General features: G+C 33.8%; 1 protein-coding gene across 1 annotated transcript; it reads left to right on the forward strand.

Annotated features, from left to right (window-relative positions):
- The first annotated feature begins 5,384 nt into the window (after positions 1–5,384).
- TTN1 (ARM repeat superfamily protein) lies at positions 5,385–17,782 on the forward strand. The gene is made up of 17 exons (XM_023658493.2): positions 5,385–5,676; positions 6,188–6,735; positions 7,432–7,534; positions 8,188–8,364; positions 9,143–9,334; positions 10,037–10,153; positions 10,258–10,362; positions 11,324–11,494; positions 11,595–11,810; positions 12,724–12,922; positions 13,466–13,671; positions 13,761–13,985; positions 14,079–14,633; positions 14,734–15,000; positions 16,494–16,538; positions 16,713–16,898; positions 17,063–17,782. The coding sequence occupies exons 1-17, from the start codon at positions 5,470–5,472 to the stop codon at positions 17,342–17,344; spliced, it is 3,801 nt and encodes a 1,266-aa protein (XP_023514261.2). The 5' UTR covers positions 5,385–5,469; the 3' UTR covers positions 17,345–17,782.
- Positions 17,783–18,058: the final 276 nt, after the last annotated feature.

The following is an 18,058-nucleotide window of genomic DNA, read 5'->3' on the forward strand; positions in this document are numbered from 1 at the left end:
TCCTCTAAATATTTTGGAAAATTATTTTTCATTTATATTTTTGGAAATTGATATTTACGTACCTAACCTTATTTTCCACAAAAATAAATATTATATAGATGACTTTGAATTTTCCTTTTTATTAAAAAGTAATTTTAAAATTTTAATTTGAATTAAATCATATAAAAATAAAGGGCAAATTACTTTTTTTTTTTTTATATATAGAATAATTTAGTAAATTATACTTCAAATTTTAAAAAAATAATAAAGTTATTACAATTCAATTTAAATAAGAAAAAAAATATATTAATATTTTTTATTTTTAATTTGAGAGGGCATATATCTAAATATACTAGAAAAAAAATATAATTAACTTTATGAAATTAATAATTCAAATTGAATTTTATAAAATGTGATCCTAAAATTTTTTGAACGAATATTATAATTTAAAATAATAAGCGTCATGTTCGTGGGCGAGATTGGGTCGGGTCAAAATCAAATTGCCATCTTCAAATTTCCCAAACTACCCTTGTTAATGGACTTAAAAAGTCTTATATAATTAATGCATCTTTTATTAATTCCTTATTAAGGCTTAATCATAATTATGGTGTTACTATTTATAATATTTTAGACTTCCTAATTTTATAAAATCTAAAAGCAGAAAATAGTAAATAAATTTAAATCGAAAATTATTTTACTCATAATTTCTTTATTTAATTATTTATTTATATATATATATATATATATATATATATATATATATATATATATATATATATATATATAATTGTTTTATTTTATTTTAGAAAAAAGACATAATTAAGATTTTAAAAATATTTTGAAAGTTAAAAGGAAGAAAATTAGTAAATAAGTCATATGACTTTTCACATACTATATTAGGGTATTTATTAACCATAATTTTTCTTTTTCTTTTTAAATATCTTTTATTAATGGAATAATAAAATATTATAATATTTTTTAAACTATATATATATAGTCTATTGGATTAAGTTAATAATTAATCTCTTAATTATTATTTTTTAGGTGGATATGATTATTAAATTGTAAACAATAAATATTTTTAAAATATTTATAAATTCAATTGGAATTTCATAAATTTTAAAAAACAATCTACAACAAAAACTAATTTAATGAATTGGCTTTCATAATTAGGTTTTCCTCATATAACTATTTAATATTTAATTTTTGGTTATTGAAAATTAAAAGCATATAAACACTACTTTTATTTACATTTTTAATTTTTTTTGTTAAGCTTAAATAATAAAAAAAATATATTAAACTTTGTAATTTATCTAAAAATCTATAATAAACTTTTTAAATTTTTAAAAACTTAAAAAAAAAAAAAAAACTATAATACTTTATTTAAAAAAAATACCATTAAACTTTTAAAAATATTTCAGACATACCTTTACATTTTTAAAAATTAAAAAAATACCACGAGTTTTCAAAAATTTAATTTAACACCCTTATATTTTTTAGCGTTTCATATTTATAATATGAAAAAAAAAAAAAAAACTCTAAATTAGGGTTGAAAGAGTAATATATTAAATATAGAAGTTAAATCTTACCGACCCTACGTAGCTTTGTTTACCAAAAATTTGTATGGTTCCGTTGTCTATTGATACTATTATATAATTAATCGATAAAAATGAGAGAAATTATCGAGTTGGTTCGTATATCTAATGATTATGAAATATAATACGATATTGGAATAGTTGATGTAAATAGGCATAAGAGCGGGTTTTGCTTTACTCTCTTATATTTGTAAGGTAATATTTGTAGTGGATGATTATTTCGAATACTAAAATTAGTACAAAATTTAATTTATTAAGTTGCTTCGATACAAGGATAATATGTTTAAAAGTTAGGCAAGGGTTAAAAAGTCAATATTTTAAAGAGGCGATGTTTTAAAATCCTTGCTTAAACGTGAAATGAAGGAGATAGCAGGGAGAGGTTTCTTTTGTTGCGATAAATTCGATCTCCATGAAACAAATAAGAATTCCACGTGGACGGGACAAGGAATGTTTATTAATTGCTTCCAAAATGAAAATGAAAAACAATAATTTCAATTTCTATATTTGTTCATATTATGGTTAATAATATCTGGTTTTATTCGATACTGTAACACCCGCTCATCGTCAACGCGATTCACAGGAGTTACTACTGGCCTCAATAATAAACTCCGACAACCAATGATAGATTTCAAAAGAAAATATTTCCAAAAACATCAAGTAAAACATTTCAAACCAGTGCTATTTAAACTTAAAACAACCGAAGTAGATTCTTGACAGCGAAAGCATAAGTACACAAAACAGACACAGACATGGATTCCCAAATAGTTCCTAGCCCGCTGGTCTCGCCCTCGTCCTCGGTTGGCCTGCATCAACTAAATCTGGAAAGAAAAGTTAAAAATAATTTTGATGAGTAATTAAATTACCCAGTAAGTAGCCAACTTTATCTTTCATGAATTCATAACTAATCTTTCCAGGTGTTTTTAAATTTTATTCGTCATTGACTCCTAGTTTCTCTTACTAGGGTCATCTGTTCATTAATGAGGTATCTCAGCTACCTCCAGCTTAGCATAGCAAATGTTTTTAAGTTTTATTCGACATTGTCTCCTAGCTTCTCTTACTAGGGTCATCTATTCATTAATGAGGTATCTCAGCTACCTCCAGCTAGGTTACTGACTCTCTTTCGATATGCTTATCTAGAATTTTCGGACTCGTATGTAAGACTCGCTCTCGGTCAAATACGGCCCGTCTACTAATTGCTCTGGCGGCCTGTTTATCTCATATACCAACGGTCAGGAGTACTCATGCTCCCTGACTTAGCACACAGCGCGTTGGCCAGGAACTCCGCGGGAATTAGTAGACTATCATACTCATATAAATAAGCCATAGCTCAACAACCAATAAGCATATCTTAGAGTCATAACCTTTCCATTAACATGCATAACATACTCACAGTTACTGTTACTGCATGCTTTCATACATGTATCATGTTCAACACATAGAACATTCTGACAATCATTTATATCATGCTTACATCACAGGCAAGCAGTCACAATATACAATAAACACTCAATATCATCAAAGCTCATCATAACATACTAAGCTCTTAATCAGGTAAACAACATACTCACATGTTGTAAAACAAGTTAAGAACTAGTTCATAGATCGATACGCTACTTACTTGGTTTCGAACTCCTTTTCCCCCTTGAATGTACATTTAAGAGGGTATTTCAACACAATTCCTTCCAATTAGACCTATATTTCACCATTTTCAAGGTAAGTATAGGTCAATCTAGGTAGAACAGGTCAAAACAAATCGAACGGGACAAACCGGGAACCCAAAATGATACTTCACGCGCCCTCACATCCTCGGTGTGTCTGTCCCACGCGCCAGGAGCACGCCCAGTCGCACACCCAGTCGCGGCCCTCACGCGCCTGCGTGTAGTGCACGCGCTTTTTCTTCTTCCTTGCGTTTTCTGAAATTTTCCCATCTTTTCTGTTAATACCAACTATATCCGAAGCCATATCCTCCTTCTACGATTCGAATTTCATCCTGATTCCTTCTACAAATTTATAGATCTCCTTATTACGATTCTAACAAGCCCTATTTCATAATTCATTATACAATATGAACCAAGATATCACGATTTAAAGGTTCGGTGATATGGGTTTTTCGTTACCTTTGCGACAACCGCTTAAATCAACTTAGTTCAGAGCTTCAATGGCTGAAAAGCCTTCACAATCGTCTCCCCATCCTCAGGTTTGCACGTTGTCACAACAAACGCCAAAGAACCCTAAGGTTTTGCCGGAAAACACGGATTATAACATTCTCTGTTTTCTGTTTCCCTCTTCCTCTGTTTCTTCGATAATATTTGGTGCTTCCTCGTCGGCCTTGCCAACGCCAACCACCACCACCATCCATAACACTAACACAAAATAAAACCACCCTTCTTCATCCCACACCTCCATCTTCCTCTCTTTTCTTTCTTTTCCCTTCAATCCACCTGTTCATTCTTCCGTTCTCCATGGCAGCAGCTTCAAGCTGCTGCTGTCTTTTTTTTTTTTTTTTTTTTTTTTTTTTTTTAATTAATTAATTTATTTTTATTTTTATTTTATTTATTTATTTATTATTTTCGGGTTATTACAGATACAATGTGTTCAATGATGAAGGATGTACTAAACGTAATCTAACGATAGGAGTAAGATATGTTCATATATCGTTAAGGTTAGGGTTTGTATCAAAGTGCTATGAATATGAGAAATTGATAAAAACGATATGGTCACGATCGACTGATAAAAGAATACGATTAGATTATGGATAGGAAGAGACAAGATTACGATAGATTGATAAAACAGTAGAAAGAATACATATGAGCTGTGTGTAAAGTATATGATACACATCCAAGCTGCCTATTAGGATAGTGCATAGGAAATATAGGTTCTGTAGTTGCATTCACATGTTCTTGCATTTAACTTCAGTAGTGGGGTTACTCGCTGAGTATTTCTTAAAATACTCAAGTCACGTGCTACCTCTATTTCAGGTTAAGACGAGACATTCTTGTACGGCTGACGATAACATCGCAACTCAAAATCATGACACATGCATAGGTAGTCGTATTTATTTTCTTAGACTTAGACTAAAATATGATGTTTTTAATTTAAACGTTTATTTATTTTATTCGGTCTTTAGTTGTGTCGTTTTTAAAGGAAAACACAGCCAACACATAATAAATTCATGACTGTGTTTTAAGATAAGGTGACATTTTATGAAAGTTAAATAGAGTATTTCTTCCTTCCATGTTCATGATATGTATATACGGTGACAACCTTAAATTAAGTAAAAATTTCTGTTTTATTTTTACTTATGTTTATTTTAATTTTTCGTTGATTTGTTTTAAAGACTATTTATTAAACATATAAAATTCAAATTCTTATTTTCAAACTTTAGGTAAGTAAGTAAAAAAAGTAAAAATGTTAATGGTTGATAATATAATTTTTATTTGTTAATTGTTATTATTTTTCTAAAAGACAGTAAGTTCTTTCAGTCCAGTAATTTCATTAATTATATATTTTTTATTTTCTAAAATTGTTTCATGTTTAAAATTATTTAATTTAATTTTGAAAAATATTTATTTAGTATAAATGGGTAAATAAGTTTTAATGTATTGCCATATAAATTTGAAATAACCTATTAAGATATTAGGTCAACCTAATATCCATTAATCATAATATTTTCTCATTTTATTTTATTTATTTGTGGAATTTGAAACGATTAATAAAATAAAGACTTTAAAACTTATTTTAAAATAATTAATTAAAAAATAATTTAAAATATTAAATAACCTATTTTTTACACGGATATTCCTCGTTGAAGCTCCCCACTTGATTTGTTCAACTTATATTTTGTTCCAAGAGCTCAGTGAAGCGGGCGGGAATTCGAGCTTCTACTGCTCTGAACATGGCGGCAACGACTGAAACAGCCCCAAAGAACGAGGAGTTTGACGGAATGGTAACGTACGACGACGATGACGAGCATGAATCGAAGGAGAGGGTAATCCAGAAGTATTTTCTTCAAGAATGGAAGCTCGTCAAATCCATTCTCGATGATATAGCTTCAAATGGACGCGTTTCCGATTTATCGTCCGTCCACAAGATCCGATCCATTGTAATATTTGCCGGAACTCTCTTTCCATTTCGTGTCGGGGTCGCACATTGAATCTACGGGTTCGAAGTTTTCGTTTCGGGAACTTTTAGTGATTTAGCTTCTAGTTCTGGTTTAATTATTGTTTAATTTTCCAAGTGGTGGCATGTATTTGACGGATATAAGTAAATTAGTTCGTGAGAATTAAAAGATCACACTGCTTTTTAAGTTCATGATTCGATCCATGTGTAAGGATTATGAGATCTGTCGAAATGAGAATGAAATCATTGATTTATCTTGGGACTATCAATTTTTGGGCAATGCTGATTAAAACCAGCTGCTAGCTAGTCATAGTAGGATGGATCGAGTTTCTAGTCGATATGTATACTGGGCTCCTTTTATGGGCAAGTAAGCTGTTGAAAAAGTGCCTGTTTTCTTTCTGAAGTGTTTCTTCGTTACGTTTGAAATTGAAACTAGTCTCAATTTTTGTGCAATACACATCACCTGACATTCTGAAAATTGTGTTCTTAAACAGATGGACAAATATCAAGAACAGGGTCAGCTGGTAGAGCCCTATTTGGAGATCATAGTCTCTCCTTTGATGTCTCTAGTTTGTTCTAAAGCAACTGAACTTGATGTAGCTTCCAACGAAGTACTTGAAGCAATAAAGCCAATATGCATCATTATCTATACTTTAGTTACGGTCTGTGGATACAAGGCTGTCATCAGGTTCTTCCCACATCAGGTTTCTGATTTGGAACTTGCTGTGTCTCTCTTGGAGAGGTGTCAAAATACAAACTCGGTGACCACATTGCGACAAGAGAGTACTGGAGAGATGGAGGCTCAATGTGTGATACTGCTGTGGCTTTCAATACTTGTGTTGGTTCCATTTGATATTTCCACTGTCGATTCAAGCTTATCCAGCACCAATAGTTTAGCTAAATTTGAACCATCTCCATTGGTGTTGAGAATTATAAGCTTCTGCAAGGATTACCTTGCAAGTGCGGGGCCTATGCGAACAATGGCTGGGTTGTTGCTTGCGAGACTTTTAACACGCCCAGATATGCCTAAGGCTTTTATCAGGTTTAATGAATTTCTGAAATTGTGACATTTAATTTTGATTTTGAATCAGGTTATCCAGTTGGAATAGGTTACAGATGGGTAGTATCACATTCTACATGGAAGTTGCCTTTTACATGATTTTATCATTGGATCAAACAATTTCTTTCATAAGTTGTAGTACTACATATGCTGCAACTTTTTTATTCAGTTTTTGATCCAAGATAACCTGAAAATTGGGAGCCAGTTTCATTTTGATTTTCATTTATTTACTGCTTTCTTGTTATTTCAGGTACAAATTCTTATTTTTTTTTGTATAGGTTACAGATGGGTAGTATCATATTCTTCATGGAAGCCGCCCTTTACATGTTCAATTTATTGTCGGACCAAACAAAATTCATGTTTTTTTTTCCTCAATAAGATGCTACACTGCCTATACTACAACTTGTCTATTTATTTTTTACTCCACATAACCTGAAATTGGGTGCCAGTTTCATTTTGCTTTTTATTTATATATCGCTTTCTTGTTATTTCAGATATAAATTATGAGGACTTTAACCAAGATTATATTTTAGCGTCTGAAAATTTGGATCTAAGGCTAGGGCTTAGTTCAACTAATTTTCGTTTATTTGTTATATGTGTGTATTTGCTGAAGTGTTTCCCTTTTGTTTTGTTCAGACTCAATACTGTATGCTAACTAAGCTTATTTGTGGATGACAGCTTTATTGAATGGACGCATGAGGCCTTATCTGCCACAACAAATGATATCATGGATCACTTTCGGTTGCTTGGTGCTGCAGGAGCATTAGCTTCCATTTTCAAGGTTTTCATTTCTTTTGTTTCAAGTCCATATTACTCAGAATATGCATTTTATTTACAGAAAAATATCATAATCAAGAAAATAAATTTCTTTGTTTTTATGGTTGGAGGGCTAAAAATGCTTGACTGCACGTAACCAATCTAGTGAACGTACAGATTAATTTAGCTCATTTAGGTGCTAATGGCTTTTTCCTTCCCCAAGTAGATTTGTTATATTTGGACTTAGATGGTAATTCTCAGATTTTTTTTTTTAAAATTTTTTTTTTTCTTTTAATCTCTTGTTATGTTGTTGAGGTTTATATTTTATTTATTTATCTCGTTGGGATTTGTTATTTGTTTGGTCATTTCTCTTTGCATTTTTCTTTAAAGATAGAATATTCGATCCTCCTAATTCCATTAATCCTTTAATGCAATCCAATGTTCTTTTAATATTAATTTAAATTAAAAAAAATTGGCATTGGAATTGCATAAATGTAGATTATTTTTCCCCCTATTGATGGGCTGGCTTTGTATGGTGAATGGAAAAGGGGTCAAGATTTTTTTTTTTTTTTTGATGGGCTGCGTAGTCTAGATTGTTTTTTGTTTTAAAATTTCATAATTGTCTCTAATTATATAGCTAAGGATTTAGGCCACTTATGTTTTATTTATCAAAGACAGACTGGTGATAGAAAACTTTTGCTTGATGTGGTACCTCAAGTTTGGAATGACACCTCAACGTTAATCAAGTCCAACACTGCTGTTCGGAGTCCATTACTTCGCAAGTACTTGCTGAAATTAACTCAGCGAATCGGGCTTACGTGCTTGCCTCATCGTGCTGCTTCCTGGCATTATGTGGTCAGTAATGAAACTCTTTTAAATTCCTCCTACTCTTTTTGGAAGATATGTTATGATTTATAAGCTTCATGTTTTTCTTTTTCCCCTTTTTCCTTTTGTGTGTGTGTGTGTTGGGGGGGGGGGGGGGGTATTGCTAAATTTTGTTCTGTTGGCAAGATAAACAATTTATGAATGAATGACATTGTTTCCGTTTCCTTAGGTTTGATATTTCGTTTTCTAATTTAGGCAGGGCTCTTGGTCTCATTTAGTTGCTGTCTTGTTCAACAGTTCATAGGGCTAAAAACCTAGTGTTTGGGATCAATTGTGGTCTCATATGTAAGCAAGTGGGAATCTTGGGTTGTGTGGTTGTTAGGTTAACCTTTATGTATTTAGGTTTATTTATGGGAGTCTGACTCTTGATCTTCTTCTTTTAAGAGGACATGATAGAAGTTCTAGGCAACACCAACCTCCTCCTAAATCCCAATAGGCCCTCTCCCATTGAGAAAAAAGGAAAGAAGAAATGTCCCTTCACCGTAGGGAAAAACTTGATCATTGCACACCTATTCTTGCAGTCCAGACAAATGCTCCTCCCGATGAATGTTATGCAGTATTACTTTTGTTTGGATTATGTTCAGGCTGTTACACGTTTTTCTGTTTTAAATTTTACCGTCTGTTATTAACTTCTTTGCAGTCTTGAGTCACATGGCTTTCTCCTTTTGGAGGTTCTTTAATTGATTGATAGCTCACTGTCTCGACAATTTTAAGTACTTTAACAAGTTCCTTATGTTATATGACCCAGAGTAGAACCAGCTCCCTTGGTGACAATATTTCTGCTCCTGTGTCCGTAGGAACACATAAATGCACTCCTATTAATGCTGTTGAGCTGTCTGACGTCTGTCAAAGCTCCACCAGCTTGGAAGACGAAGACATGGAAGTTCCTGAAATTATAGAAGAGATTATCGAGACATTGCTCACTGGATTGAAAGATACGGTATATCTAAAGGAATAGGTCTTGATAGCATGGTTTTAGTCAAGTAGCTAACTGATGGAATCCTGGATTGTTTGCTAGATGCTCTCGCTTCTCTTTTCTATTGACAATTTAACATGATTTAAGTGTACCACATACCTTGAGCCTTATTTTTGGGAATACTAAATCTCTTCATTTGTTTCCCATGTTGTGAGTTAATTGCTTCAAACCATTTCTGATGCAACTCAAAATAATTCATATATCCTGTAAGCTTAAGCTTGTTGATTTATAAGGACTTTGCATTTGCTTTGATTTTATTGCAGTGTTAAGACTGTTATAAATATGAATAAGTCTTTAAACTTTGGGGTTTGATGATGAGTAATAGTTATAAATTTTAGGCTTTTTTGTTAAATATCAATTTCTGTCTCAATTATCTTTGAGTTTCCGAATTCTGGTAACTGGGACAGGAGGCATAAAACTCCAGATCATGGGTGAGGTATGAGGAACGAACATGATCTATTCACCACATGTGCTATTCTGTTGAGATGTTACCCTCAACTTATTTTTGGAGACTTTAAGGAATAGACTTTTGGGCTTTTATCATGTCAATGATGGGTAATTCCTATTCATAGAATTCATGACAGTTTTGTGCTAGCCTGCATCGTGGTCAAATATGTAGGTTTTACATTATACTACTACAGTTCTTAATGTTGCATGTTATCCCAGGACACTGTTGTTCGATGGTCTGCTGCAAAGGGCTTAGGTCGTGTAACTTCTCGTCTTACATCTGCGCTTTCAGAAGAGGTTTTGTCATCCATATTGGAACTATTTTCCCCAGGGGAGGTACACCGCATGTGCATCATTTCTGAAGCTGAATGTGTTCATTATTATCTGACTAATTTATAGATAATGAGGTGGCGTGGTTGTGACATGCTGTAATTTCTCAGGGTGATGGTTCATGGCATGGAGGTTGTTTGGCGCTAGCTGAGTTAGCTCGCAGAGGGTTGCTCTTACCGCATAGTCTTCCTCAAGTTGTACCTATTGTTGTGAAGGTTATATTTTATCTATTCAACAATTTGCTCTTATTTTTCATTTTATTTTGGGATAAGAAACGAAGACCTTTCACTAAGAGGAACAAAAGGTACACGAGGAGTATACTGGAGTAAAATCATTTGATAGTAACGATAGAACTTAAATTGTGTTGAAAGATAATAAAATATAAGAAGTACAATAACTCTTCAAGTAGTTCTAAGGTCCTTCACGAGCTCACTTGAGCACAAACCAATTTAATTGTCTACCTTCATCGCCTCCTAGCACTTATTTATAACCAATCCCGGGGCTAATATCTAATTTACCCTTACTATCCTAATATTATTCCTATCATATAACTCTTGACGAATCTCACAATTAAACATTCTAGGAATTTTATTATGAAAAAGGTTTGGAAAAAATTTGGAGATATACAAAAATTTGGATGACCTAACTAATAGTGTAATAACATAATTTCACTATCTTTGTTGATACAAGAAGAAAACTGTCTAGTACTAGAAACAAAGGAAGATAAAAATGAAGACTTGTCTCCAATTGCAAATGAGCCTTGATTATAGTTGAGACGGTAGATTCTACAACAAAGTTTAACACTGCCAAGCGTATGGATGATGTACTCCATTTCCTTACACACCAACCTGTTTTAGACATTAAACTCCAGCAGAGGTTATCCTTGTCTCACACATCCTTCAGCACAGTGCCCGTAGAATTAACCAACACTTATATATGTTTAAAAGCTTGAGACAAGGTTAACTAATTTTTTTTAAATAAATAATATTACCCAATTTTTTATTTATATGCTCTGTCTCAGTGCTTGTGTTAATTATATGATATCCAGACAAACATGACGCCTATATTGATTTCTGTTCTTCACGTACTTCAGTTTGAGGAATCAAGATTTTTGGAGCTGAAGGAACTTTATAAAATATTTCATTATGATATTCGAGGTTTTAAACTTCTTAACAGGCATTACATTATGATATTCGAAGAGGTCCACATAGTGTTGGTTCTCATGTACGTGATGCTGCTGCATATGTTTGTTGGGCATTTGGCCGTGCTTATCATCACACAGACATGAGAGAGATTTTGAAACAACTTGCTCCACATCTCCTAACAGTCGCTTGTTATGATCGTGAGGTGTCATATTAATTTAATTTTTTACAACTACAGGTACCTGTTGAATTTATTGTTTCTATTTTATTTTCTAATTGTCAGTGGTTTAAAATGTGTTGCTTAGGTTAACTGTAGAAGAGCAGCCGCAGCAGCTTTTCAGGAAAATGTTGGAAGACAAGGGAATTATCCACATGGCATTGATATAGTGAATACTGCTGACTATTTTTCACTTGCGTCTCGAGTAACTTCATACCTGAAAGTTGCTGTGTGTATAAGTCAATACGAGGGGTTTCTTCTTCCATTTATTGATGAACTGCTGTGCAACAAAATATGTCATTGGGTATTCCTTAATTGTTCCAACATACCCTTTTTCTTTTTCAAATTTTAATCAAATTTCAGTTTCTTATCCATCAAAACAAACGAACTGACATTTCTGTAAATTTTAAGTTGAAGTGGATTCTGTTGCATCTCTGGTATTACTTGAATCCACCGTCATATTACGGATGCTTCTCTTTGTAAATCTTTTTTAGTACGGGTCGACTTGTGCTTCATAAAGATTATGTTTTCTTAGACTTTTAGTGCATTATGATCCTTATATTAGTTTGTAGCTTTGCCACACGACAATTTATAGAATTGGAATTTTGACCTCCTGTTCTGTTATGGTAGTTAGAATCTGGTAAAAGAACACTAGAATTAAAAAAATGTCTAATTTCTTTAAATGCCATTGTTCAAGAATTGTATTTGGCGTTACATGATTGATGTTGATTATAATATCATGTGCTTGTGCAAATTTCGGAGACAATCTTCTTATGGCCGTGGAGATTTGAATTAAGATGACAAATACAAGTAGTTGAAAGTTGATGAATTAAGAAGAGATTTTTTTTAAGAAGACAAATTCTGTTTTGGTTGTTACCTTCCTAGTTATAATACTTCTGCTCATTCCTGATTTTGTTGATGGTCTGAAGTTGGGACCATATTTATCTACATAATTGATTTTTTCAGTGAACTCATGTTTAATTTAATTTTCAATGTATTTGCACTTGTAAGCTTTATAATTGAGGCATATGTCACACTCAGTTCAACCCTCGTGGTTGATAAGAATGGAGTACAGTTGTTTTTGTCAACATTGTCTTTGCGGTTGTTACTCATATAATGAGAAGTTCAATTTCTCTTAAGCAGCACACCTTGTAACGTGTTTTCCCTTTTTTTGGGGTTGTTTTAATGGCTTATTGCTCATTGTTTGCATGTTTCAGGATAAAGGCTTGAGAGAACTTGCTGCAGATGCTCTTTCTGCCCTTGTAAAATATGATCCTGAATATTTTGCAAGCTATGCTGTAGAGAAGTTAATTCCTTGCACTCTCTCATCTGACTTGTGCATGCGCCATGGTGCAACTTTGGCAGTGGGTGAAGTGGTTTTATCTTTACATCAATGCGGACATATTCTTTCTTCTGGTTCGTATAGTTTTTCCCTTCTCTTACTAAGCAGAGTCTTTCATATTAAAGCTTTATAACTTCGACTTTAATGCATAGCTGTATGTTTAGGCCACTCTATCCACTCTCCCCTCTAAAATTTGATTTTTTTCTACTGCAAACAGTAGCTCTAAATTAACTTATCCAATTGTATCTTCAATCTATAGTCCCCCATTTAAGATATATTTGGTCAATTCATGTTTTTCAAGTTCATAAATCATAACTATTGACGATAATTTCCAACTGCTCGGAAAGCTGTGTTGTTGCGAGTGCTGGAGGGTCTAGAGGGGGTTTTTGGAGATTTTTTTTTTTATTTTTTTATTTTTTTTATTTTTTTTATTTTGTATGCACTTTATTGTTCTTTTTACCACAAACAATTGAAGCTCTTTTTTGTATTATTTTTTTTTGGTGGCTCCTTTAGTTGATCTTGGCCAATGTTTTTTTAGGCATCTTTTGTACTCTGCTTTCTCTTAATGACAGTGTTTTTACATTGAAAGAAAGGTTATCCGTAACTGTGGTTTACAGATATACAGAAACGTGTGGCTGGCATTGTTCCTGCTATTGAAAAGGCACGTCTATATCGTGGAAAGGGTGGTGAGATAATGCGTGCAGCTGTTTCTCGTTTCATTGAGTGTATTTCTTTATCTCATTTGCCATTGTTGGAAAAAACAAAGCGAATGTTGCTTGATGCTCTTAATGAGAATTTGAGACATCCGAATTCTCAGATTCAGGTGATTAGTGTTTAATAAGTGAAATATTTGCTTGTTTCTAATTTATATTATTTGATTATTTTGAGAACAGTTTCGATTATGGTCTGCAGAATGCGGCTGTAAAATCTTTGAAACCATTTGTGCTAGCATATCTAGCCACTGCAGACGCCGGCAAGTCTGGCAATATAACTACAAAATACTTGGAACAGTTGAGCGATCCCAATGTGGCTATCAGAAGAGGATCAGCTCTAGCATTAAGCGTTTTGCCTTATGAATTCTTGGCCAACAGGTGGAAAGACGTGCTTCTGAAACTTTGTTGCTCATGTGCAATTGAGGTGCTGTGATAAAAGCTATATTTTCATCTAAAAAATGGGATAAGACATCTTTACAATGTACTTTCCCTTTATAAATGTTGTGCTCCTTTGCAGGATAATCCTGATGATAGGGATGCCGAAGCTCGAGTGAATGCTGTCAGAGGGCTTGTTTCAGTATGTGAGACATTAGTTCAGGGAAGAGAATTCTCAAACGTCGATGAATTACCATTGTTATATCTGATCAAGGATGAAGTAATGGCAAGTTTATTTAAAGCTCTTGATGACTACTCTGTTGATAACAGAGGCGATGTTGGTTCTTGGGTTCGTGAGGCTGCTATGATTGGTCTTGAGAAATGTACATATATTCTTTGTGCGATAGATTCTAATGGCTTCACTAAAAAATTAAACTCGGTTGGTTCTGAACAAGAGTCACTCCATTGTGAGATGGCTGATAAAGACCAAACAAATTCCTTCTTTGATTCATCTATGGCTACTAGTTTAGTGGGAGGAATTTGCAAACAAGCTGTAGAGAAGCTGGACAAGTTAAGGGAAGCAGCAGCGATGGTTCTTCAACGGATATTATACAACAAGGTTATCCTTGTTCCACATATTCCTTTCCGAGATACCTTAGAAGAAATTATTCCTGATGATCCAAATATGAAATGGGCGGTGAGTTCTAATAAATTGTTCCCGAAGATTCATGTTCTTTTTGAATCAGGGATGAGATTTTGTTATTTTCTAATGTTGTGCACCATCAATTTCCTAATAGGTCCCTGCAGTTTCATATCCTCATTTTGTACGGCTGCTGCAATTTGGTTGTTATAGTAAAACTGTAATGTCTGGGTTGGTTATCTCTATTGGTGGTATGCAAGATTCATTGAGCAAGGCATCAATATCTGCTTTGATGGAATATCTTGAAGGAGATGCAATTGGAGATCTGGATAAGAGGTCTAGGAAGGGAATGCTATTTACAGATCTTCTTTGGATCCTTCAAAGGTATAAGAAATGTGACAGAGTCATTATACCAACTTTCAAGGTAATTTACTATTACTATCCTCCGAAAGAACTTTAATAAATTGCTGACTTCTCATTGTGGAGGATAATCTGTTCTGTGGTTCAGTTAAGCACATTATTATTGTTATTTTCGAAGAATTTTAACTTTTGATAGGAATTCGATGTTACAAAAGGTAATTGAAGGACTTCTCTTTCCTTGAGCAAAAGAAAATTTTATCGTCTTCAAATTGGAGATGAGAGAGATGAGAGAGATGAGAGAGGGAAATCTTCTCCTCTCCAACATCAAAACCTTTAAGAATCCCACCATCTACTCCTTTGCCAATCATCCTACTAAGAACACCCACCACCAACAAGAAAAGGAAAGGGAACAAAGGGTCACCTTGCCCAAAACCTCTGGAGGCTTTTATTTTACCCCTACTACATCCGATAATTAGGATCGAGTACTTGATTGATCTAGTCCAACTCCAAATCCAATACCTCTGATGTACCCAAAACGTTTTTTTTTTTTTTTTTTGCAAGAACCTTATCGAGAAAGTTCCACGTGGTCATAAACCTTCTCAAATCTATCTTAAAAATAATTCCCTTCCATTTACAGCTTCTGCATTCCTCGATAGCCTCATTTACTATAAGAGTCTGATCAAGGATTTGTCTCCCTGCAATGCTCACTTTGGGGTTTTCAAAATTGTCGAGGGCAGGACCCTCTTCAATCTGTTTGCCAAAACATTAACAATTATCTTATGGATGCTTGTGATTAGACTGATGGGTATAAATCCTTAACCTTCACGACCCTCTCTTTCTTAGGGATGAGACAAACAAAAGTATCATTTAGAAAGCTATCAAGAATACCCCTTTGAATGAACTACTTGAACATCCTTTCTAGATCACCGCCAATGCCTTCCCAATTATCCTAAAAAAAAACCCATCCTCTCTTATGCATTCTTTGTAGGCAACCGTCAGAGCATCTTGATCATACTTGGTGGAGTTGTTAGTTCGCTCAGTCTTTATGGAATTGTTATATGGGCATTGTTCAAGGTCTACTCGACTCATTATAAAAACCGTTGTTCTTTGATGGTGGAGAAGATGTTTGGAAGCTTTCTATATATTTAACCTCTTTGTGGGTGTCTCTTAGGTTTAACTTTTTGAAATAGAAGTAAGATTAAGGATACCTTTATTTTTCTAATTTTGGAAAAGAAAAAGCAACTTGTGAAAGAACTTAGTGATTACTGTTGTCCCATTCTTCAAAATTATTGCTCAAAGTTGTGTGGTGATTACTTGAGATTATTATATCATATGAAGAACCTTGAAGCCTTGATTTTCGATTTCTGTGGTATATGTTTTATTTATATATTTTTGGTGCATTTCCTCAATTCAGCTTATGGCATTGCCTTCACATTGTCTTTATATGCATTCTTGGCTTTTGTGGCACTCTTCCTTCAGATATCCATCAAAGTTTGGCTATTTTTTCTAGCTACCGTTAGAAACTTCCTAACATTGATGTTCTATTCTCTATTTCAGACCATCGAGATTCTTTTCAGCAAGAGGATATTATTGAACATGGAGGTCCGTTATCTTCATCTCTTTAATCTTATTTTCCCTTTCATAATCTTCATGCTTGTGTCCAAATCTTTCTTCTATCTTATGGGATATTGAATTTTCTGTTTAAATATTGTCATCACCATCATCCATCTCAATTGACTCCACTGTTGGTAATTGACCATGGAATGTAATCTCCAGGTTCACCTATCGAGCTTTTGTAATGGCATTTTGGATTCCTTGGAAATTGAGATGAAGGGGTCAAAAGACTTCTCGAAGTTATATGCTGGAATTTCTATACTTGGTTATATTACTTCACTTTCGGAACCCGTTAATTCTCGAGCGTTTGTTCATCTTCTCACTTTCCTTAGCCATCGATACCCCAAGGTTTGAAGAAGCTCAGCTTAAATATGTTCTTGTTATGTTTCTCTAGCCTTTCTTAAGCTGGCAATTCATTATGGTCGACCATAGTCCAGTTGTTTCTCGACCTTGAATTATGCTTAAACGAATTCTATTAGCAGCTGATTTTGATATGATTATTTTGAGTTCAGATTCGGAAAGCTTCTGCGGAACAAGTTTACCTTGTTCTTCTACAAAATGGGGATTTTGTGCCTGAAGATAAGATTGAGCAAGCACTTGAAATAGTCTCCAACACTTGCTGGGAAGGGGACTTGGAAAATGCAAAACTCCAAAGGCAGGAACTGTCTGACATTGCTGGAATAGAAATCAATCTACATCCCGTGCGGGCTCCTGAGAAGGAAGTCAAGAATCGATTTTCAGCTTCGGATGAAAACGCTACCTATTCTTCATTGGTCGAGTCAACCAGATTCTGAAAGCTCAAACATATGCTCAGGCTTCTGTGACTCTTCCTCCTTTCCTGTAGGCTCTGGTATGTCCTTGACCAATGGCTTTTTAACCAGCACTGTGAGTCTATTGAGCAGAGTGTTTACAGAAGTTAAAAATTGCGTTGGAATGAAGCGTTGCTAGCGGACTCAGTCAAAATAGTTTCTTGTCGCCTCTCCGTAAAATACTCGTTCTTGTTCGTTTGGAACGAACGAGGTGGGAGACAAGTATGTATGTATGTGATGAGTTTATTTGTTGAATATCTATCCAGAGGTTGCTGTTGGGTTGATGTCAATGGTTATTTTCTGTGTTGATTATTTTATCCAATCCAAATTAAAAAAATGGAGATAGGATAGAAGACGATATTTCACTCCATTTTATGTATAACATACCCACACTTGCAAGTTTAGTCATTCTCTCTCGTTCTATTTTTTATTTGTTTTTTTTTTCTTTTCATCATTGTTTTGTATAAACCTTCCAAGTTTAAGAGAATTGTTATCTGGGAGGTTGCTTGAGGAATCACATATATAAGGTCAAAAAGGTTATTGAATCAAAATGTACTACAGTGTCAGTTCTCCATCACCCTTAGGCCTATGACTTAAGTGAGCTACTACCTTGTGACACATTCGTGTGTCACAACGTGGATAAGCATTGCGGGACAAGCATCTCAGACATCTTCCTTTGGAAATGGTCTTTCAATTGGA

This window comes from Cucurbita pepo, chromosome 17, assembly GCF_057944985.1.
Source record: "Cucurbita pepo subsp. pepo isolate OVF chromosome 17, ASM5794498v1, whole genome shotgun sequence".
NCBI lineage: Eukaryota > Viridiplantae > Streptophyta > Magnoliopsida > Cucurbitales > Cucurbitaceae > Cucurbita > Cucurbita pepo.